Source organism: Arachis ipaensis, chromosome B10 (assembly GCF_059453495.1).
Source record: "Arachis ipaensis isolate K30076 ecotype BB chromosome B10, ASM5945349v1, whole genome shotgun sequence".
Classification (NCBI taxonomy): Eukaryota; Viridiplantae; Streptophyta; class Magnoliopsida; order Fabales; family Fabaceae; genus Arachis; species Arachis ipaensis.
The window spans coordinates 2,882,343-2,889,780 of NC_142435.1; the positions used below are offsets into that span (position 1 = coordinate 2,882,343).

The 7,438-nt window shown below is 37.9% G+C and overlaps 1 protein-coding gene across 5 annotated transcripts; it reads left to right on the top strand.

The window, feature by feature from the left end:
• Nucleotides 1-368: 368 nt before the first annotated feature.
• Nucleotides 369-6,927, top strand: LOC107621917 (uncharacterized). Of its 5 annotated transcripts, none has more exons than XR_015903294.1 (3): nt 4,096-4,233; nt 4,326-4,379; nt 6,758-6,894. XR_015903294.1 is itself a non-coding variant. In XM_088503362.1 (2 exons), the coding sequence occupies exons 1-2, from the start codon at nt 497-499 to the stop codon at nt 6,781-6,783; spliced, it is 672 nt and encodes a 223-aa protein (XP_088359488.1). In that variant the 5' UTR covers nt 369-496; the 3' UTR covers nt 6,784-6,927. The 5 variants fall into 5 exon arrangements, 1 of the variants encoding a protein (XP_088359488.1); XR_001615989.3 differs by lacking the exon at nt 6,758-6,894 and adding an exon at nt 4,457-4,587; XR_015903300.1 differs by lacking the exon at nt 6,758-6,894 and adding an exon at nt 4,457-4,557 and having other exon boundaries at nt 4,326-4,374.
• The last annotated feature ends 511 nt before the right edge of the window (nt 6,928-7,438 follow it).

Genomic DNA, 7,438 nt, shown 5'->3' on the forward strand with positions numbered 1-7,438 from the left:
GCAGGCTAAGTCAGGGGCTAGTTATGCTGTTCCCTTGGCTTTCCTTTATTCTTTTGCTTAACTTTATCATGTTCCTATTAGGTTTCTTAGCACGCAAGTAATTCTTTCCTGAGCGTTGCGCTTTTTGTTTTGCGATTTTGTTTTACCCGTTTTTCAAGGCTCCTAGTTAAGTATCTTTTCTCTATTATTATATATATATTACTATTCTTAGAGGTCGTAATACCTTACTAACTCAGTCTTATGACTTAAGCATAAGATTAAGTATGGTAGGGTGTTACATTATGGTATCAGAGCAGTTCGTTCCTATAGAGCCTGAGGGACGGACTGATTATGCCTCTGGGCATACTCTGGGTGTCTATACATGCTATTTAGGGTATCTAACTGATATATGAGGCATGAATGCTCATGAGCATGCATTTGGGACTTTGAAATACTAAACTAGAGATATTGAGACTGATCACCTTGATATCACTTGTTTGGTGTGAACAGGAACCAAATGGCATCTCGTGGGCGCGGTCGTGAGCGTAATCGAGGTCAAAGACGGCGAGCTAATGAGGTAACCATACCAATAGATAGTTTGACCGATATCATGACTGCAATGACGAGTGTTGCTGCTGCCATTGGTACTGTTGCTGTCGCGACCATCCGAGTAATGGATGGGATGCAACCACAAGCTGGAACTGGCAACAATGATGATAATGAATATGAAGGTGGACATAATGCTCCGAATACAAGGGTACCACTGAGTTATCTGGAGCAGGTTAACGTGGGTCAGGCAACGGGAGAAAGCTCAAGGAGGGCTGAGGTAGCAAGAAGTGATCACCGAGAACCCTTCACAAAGAAAAAGGGAAAGATTACACCGAGGAGCCAAATTTTCAAAAAGAATCGCTTTGTCGCTTCACATTCTCAGCGCTGGAGCACTGACCGAAGGAACGATAACCGTCTGGATCCGAATGCTGAAGGGAAAACTAGTACTCAACTGGATAATTTAAGGTGCCCAAGGTGCAAGAAGTACCATCCAAACAGACCGTGCAGGGCCGGATTAGGCGTATGTTACAAGTGCGGGAGACCATGGCATATGTCTTGGAATTGTCCATACAAAGAAAATCGGGATGCAACTGAATTTAATTCTCATAGCCGAGGTAATTTTAAACCATCAGTTGAATTTCTAATTTCCTTGCATACAGTTAATATGTAATACTCATTCGTGATGTATGACAAGTTTCAGTAATCATGAGGTCCAAGTCGATAATTAGTCAAAAACTATTGGTTATTGAGACGGAGTGACACTTAGCTACCTTAGAGGGGTGGTTAGACTTTTGAAGGTTAAGGATTAAGTAACGTAGTGGAAGCAGGTTGGACCATATCTAAGAAATCAGGAGTGTTGAAGGTTACGCGGAGTTATTATTTGGAATTCAGTGACGGTGAAACTTTGAGGAAGAGGAGTAGAGCGAACACAGCCTTTAGATGTTAATTGTTAAGAGGTAAGTGGAGATGAAATCAAACCTCTATACGAGAGAGTTTCTAAGACAATTCTTGAAGGTGTGTCAGAACTTCCATTTCAGATAGAAAGCGAGTTTGTGATAGACTTAGTGCCGGAAGCCAGATTAACTTCAATCGCACCACAAGCGAAGACATCATTATAATCGGTAGAATTTAGGATTGAGTGGAAGGGAGTACTAGAAGAGGGAATCACCTAACCAACTATTTCTTTGTGGGAAGCGTCGGTTATGCCAGAGAAGAAGGAAGAGAACGGTAGGAAACCTTATGCAGAGAGAGTGTGCTAACGAATCTTCGCGATTTGATCTAATCCTTCTTTTGAAACCTACATTGACATTCGATCCGGAGCTCTTCCTAAATAGCTTGACTACCTTTCTAACTTTACTCCTTGTGCGAATGAATATTGTTTCTTCCAGGATGAGTCTGAGCTTGTCTTGGTATAAGCGCGTAATCCTTGAATCTTGTATGCTCGCTATTACTAGAGTTGCCCCTATTCGCAAACCATGTTCTTCAGAATCAGCTGAGACTTCTTTGACTCTGTACGCTCTATTCTTCCTACAAAAGGTCTCTAATTTGAACTCTTTTCTTGAGATGCACCCAAGTTCCTCTCCTTGTGTATTCCATTATTTCGGTATAATCCTGATTAACCGTGTACAAGATTTCCTTTCTGACTCATTACGAACACCGTTTGTATTGCTCATTCATTTTTCGAGCTTAATGTTCTTTTGAAAATTAACTTGAGCCTATATTAGTATCACGTATAAAATATAGTTATGACTGTGGAGATGTTGGTTCCTTAAGAGCATGACTTTTGGATACGGAAGATGAAGCAGGTAAGCGTGCGCCGTCAAAAAGAGTTTTGGAGCTTTAAATTCTTGTCGACCACAAAGCCTATGATTAGTTTAATGCGCTAGAAATACACCGGTTACATAGATACCTGAATATGAAGAGAGCTTTCAAACTCCAAGAGAAGGATTAACCCCAAATCCAGTAATTAGAATACCCGAACTTATTTAACAACTCGGAATTAGTGCGATACATTACCAGAGGGGTTTAGGATACGTGTAAATACAACATCGTGAAGTGGTAACGGATGCCCTGAGTAAGAAGTTTCTGGAGAAATGCTTGGATATAAATTTCGAAGAAAGAAAGGCTAGATAAGTTGGAACTTTAAATTGAATATTAAGGATATAGCTAAAGGAGTCAAACTAAATCTATTGCGGTTTTAAAACATAGCAAAGACGAAATGCAGGAAGCGTGAGGGGACGATAAAGACCTACCGAGGATGTCGAAGTCTGGCAAACGAAAGGGAACTAAGAAAAGATTTATATGTTTAATGTCGAAAGAGAGATTGTAAAGTCAAAGACTTAAGGAGTGCAATAACGGTGATAAGGGGCTACTAAGAGTACTGAAACCGGTTGAATCCAGAAGACACCAAGAGAGGGTTATGTGTTGAGGTCGAAAGTTGAAAAAAGAAACTGTTGTTCGAAGCTTACAAGAGAAAATTTTCAAAGTTACCTTGAGATTTCTAAAACCTACCACGAATCAAAGAAGATATTTTGAGCAGACAGAAATGAAGAACGAGGTGGAAATCTATGTGATTACAAGTTTGACGTATGAGAAAGAAATGAGAGACCACCAGAAATCATTCGAAATGCCACAGCTGTCGAAGGTTCTACATTAAAGGTAAAAGGGAATAGCTATCGATTTCGTAATAGATTGCCAAGGTCTAAGACAAAAGGTGATACTATTAGGGAATCGTGGATCAAGTGATCAAGTCCGTTTTGCCCATCGGAGCAAACTACTTATTAGGAATACCAACGAGACTATACATCAGGGAGAAGGTGAGACTCTACAGTATGCTAAACAGCCTTGAATTAATTGGAAACTGGAACATCAAATGTCTTAATTCCTGAATTTGATAGCCGAGACAACAAAGGAAAAGTTACGCAAATTTGAGTAAAGATTCTCATTATGGGAGCCGACAAAAGAGATAGGCAGATCTAAGAAGTTAAATCCCGCCAAGTTAGCCTATTTCAAATTTTGGAGAGTATTGATGGTCAGTGGCGTGCCAAATAGTTTTTGTCGCACCTTTCGAACCTATTCCAACATACTCCGTATATCGTAACTTCTGAAGCATGCCTCTAAATCAAATTCATGTCTTACAACCTAAGCCAGCTTAAATGAAAGGAGATGGACGTATCGAGTGACGAAGTCGGTTTCAAGAAACTCTGAATATGCCAAAGGACTACCCACACCTCTTTTCAGATAATTGAATCTGAATTTTGAGGGCAAAATTCCTAATTTGGTGGGTAGAATGTAAACCCCGCTAAAATCGGAAAATAATTAGTCAATAAATCAAATTTTAAATAGAAAAATTAAAAATACAAAACTAGTATCAAAATAGGATAGAGCTCGTCAAAACGAAAATTTTGATACCAATTTCGAAAATTTGGCCCAAAATCGGACCGGAAGGACCGAACCGGTTGAACCGGAGCCCAAACCGAGCTCGTGGGTCCAACCGGACCCAAACACTTAAAGAAGACAGCAGCTCCTTCTTCCCCCATTTGCATGCAACGCAGCAAAACAGATTTGGGGAGAAAGAAGAGCCCCCAAACCCTTAACCTCCTTTGATCCACCATAACTCTTCCGTCCGGGCTCCGATCGCCGCACCGTTCACGGCCACGCGCTCAGCGCGTTGAGCTCTACCTTTCTATCCGAATAATTTCACTGGTAAGCCTCCTATTAAGTTCAAAATCCCTATCCCTCTTTCTTTGGTAAACTTAGAAACCTATGGTGAATCTTGTCCAATTTCTATGTTCTAGGTTCAAGTTAGCTTCCGGAACTTGTGGGCTCAAGCTATTGAGCATATGGGTATGGTAAGAACACCCTAACCCTAGCTCAATCTTGTTTTTGGTAATAGAAAACTGAATTGAAACATATATATGTGTATTAGGTGTAGTTTAAGAGGGTGTTTATGCATTGGACTTGAATTTGGATTACTTGGAGCTTTGTTGGTGACAAGGCTTACTTTGGGGCTATTTGATTGAGCTTAGAGGGGCTGTGATTTTGAGTTGTGAGGCTGCCTTGGGTGAACTAAGTGATCGGCCAAGGTATGGTTCAAGTTTCGCACGTTTAATATTTACGGTGTTGTGAAAACTTAGGTTAGAGGAACCATAGGATAAGTTGAATTGTTTGTTGTATTTAATGATTAGCCTTATAATGTTGTTGGGATAGATTTGTTGGTGGATTTATATATTGGAATTATGAGATGTGGAAGTTATTAATGGTGTGCTCTTATATTTATTTATGATGGATTAGGATTGGTGTTTGTTAATAAGGATGTAGAGTTGTGTTGTGGTGGTATTGCATATGCTGTAACTAATTATGTAATGGTCAGAATTGCATGAGACCAAGTTTGGGCTAAACTTGGGAATATAGGGAACTAAACTGGAAAATTTGGGACCTTTTTGTTAAATATACAATTTATGGCAAATTTTTAAAGTTAGATTGTTAAATCTGTCCTGCAGCAGAAAAGGTTAAATAGAACAGCAACTTGTTTGTCTTGCTGCGACTTCTACGAGTTGATTTTTGGAGTGAAACTAATTTTGTTATAAAATTTGATTAACTTGCTTTATTGCTCTAAAACTTCAGAATTTTGAGAGTTAAGGATTGGGAGTTGTGAATTTTTGAATATTGGTGGTCAAAACTGAAAAGAAACAGATTTCAGCAAGCTATGCATCAACTTCCAATACTTGTAACTCTTAGAATTGAATAGCAATTGGGTTGCAACCAAGACACAGTTATTTCTGGATGATCTAGGAGTTTCCAAATCAAAATTTAGCTTAATTGGAGTTTTGTAATAAAAGTTATTCAAATTGAAAGGTACTAAGCTTGTTGGTTTCAAAAACAGATTTTGACTCATTTTTACTTAACTTCCAGGTAATGTAACTTCTTTATTAAAAATGATATTAACTCAGAACCAATTGAGAAAGAAACCTGGATGAGTGAAGTGTAACTACATTAATTTTTAAAGTCATTGGATTTAACTTGAATTTTATATTGAATTTTGAATATCACATGCTGCTACTGTTTTTCTGGTTTTATGCACTGCAGAGCAGTCACGGTTTTTCCTTTATTCCTGAGACTAGAGAAATTAGAAAACTATGATCTTTAGTTTTTTTTAGAAATATTATTTCAATATGAACGCCTGGACATAAAGTTTATGCAATTCCGATTTCATTTGCTATATTAGAAACAGAAAAGAAAATAGAGTGTCGAGAATGTCTTAGTGATAGTCATGGGTCCGAGAAGTCAAAGATTAATCTTCGTATTACGTGAATGATTTAATGTTAGATTTGGGTTGATTTTAAGATTAATCGATATTAAAAAGGTTGAGAAGAGGTTGGTAAATGGTTTGGTCAGGACCCGGAAAGGGTAAACGTAATGAATTATAAGGGAATGATGATGAAAAATGTGAAAGGGAAGTTGTTGATAAAAGAAGTTAACCTACCATGGCTTGATGAATGATTAAATAATGATTATGATTATGAAATGGCTTATGAATGATGATATCTGAGATACGAGTTTCCCTGGGTAAAAACCGTGGCTCGCCACCACGTGTTCCAGGTTGATTCTCGATACTCTGTTAACCCTACGTCGTCAGGGTGACCGGGCACGTATAAATTCCCGGGTATGGATAACCCCCATTGAGTGATTTATATGATGATTGAATGTGAACTCTATGCATAGACTCTTGGGGATGCGCGACGGGGGACAATCTAAGGTTTTCAGACTTGTCGGGTTGGCTGGATAACCGACAGATGGGCCCCATCAGCCATAGGACAGGCATGCATCATATGCATTTGTTTGTATTGATTGCTATGCATTTCCTGGGTATGCCTAATTGATATATATTACCTGCTATTTGTTATACTTGCTATTTGTACTATTTGATCATTACTTGTGCGTGAACTTGTTTGGTTGCTTGTTTCTGTTGCATTATGATTGACGGAGGAAATGGAGGAAATGGAGAAATGGTTGGGTATTAGATTAGCATTGAATTTGAGTAAGTTAGGTAGATTTAGAATACCTGCCCCTATTTATGGCTTCTGTTTAGTACTTAAGTTGGATAATTGAATAACGGAGTTCTAGGATTGCCTATGGCATTCTCAGGACCTTATTTATTATACACGTGGCACTTTTACCATGCTGAGAACCTCCGGTTCTCATTCCATATTGTATTGTTGTTTTTCAGATGCAGGTCGAGAGGCTCCTCACTAAGCGTCTGGATCTTGGAAAGCGAAGTAGTCCTTGGGTATATTTTGGTTTTTTATTTGTATATATGTATATATGTATTTAGCTTACTCTCCAAGTAACTTATGTATACTGCTCCTCTTAGAGGTTGAGGGAGAGATAGGAGTTTATTTTGGTATTTTGGTATATTTTGGGGATACCTATGTATGTTCATATGTATATATATATATATATATATATATATATCCTCTGGCCAGCCTTAGCTTCGCAGGCTAAGTCAGGGGCTAGTTATGCTGTTCCCTTGGCTTTCCTTTATTCTTTTGCTTAACTTTATCATGTTCCTATTAGGTTTCTTAGCACGCAAGTAATTCTTTCCTGAGCGTTGCGCTTTTTATTTTGCGATTTTGTTTTACCCGTTTTTCAAGGCTCCTAGTTAAGTATCTTTTCTCTATTATTATATATATATTACTATTCTTAGAGGTCATAATACCTTACTAACTCAGTCTTATGACTTAAGCATAAGATTAAGTATGGTAGGGTGTTACACTTTGAGTTTAAAATTATTTTAAAAATTAAATAATAATTCATTTATGATTTATTATATTTATTCAAAATAAATTTTTAGAAATTTTTATATTAAACGTGGTATTTACTTATTTATAATTTAAATGTTTAGTAATTA

Bases quoted from the DNA above. Each gene is read 5' to 3' on its own strand.
- LOC107621917 (XM_088503362.1), top strand. From the start codon at position 497: ATGGCATCTCGTGGGCGCGGTCGTGAGCGTAATCGAGGTCAAAGACGG. The intron at 1,143-6,757 runs GTAATTTTAAAC...GTTGTTTTTCAG, and splicing joins ATTTAATTCTCATAGCCGAG to ATGCAGGTCGAGAGGCTCCT.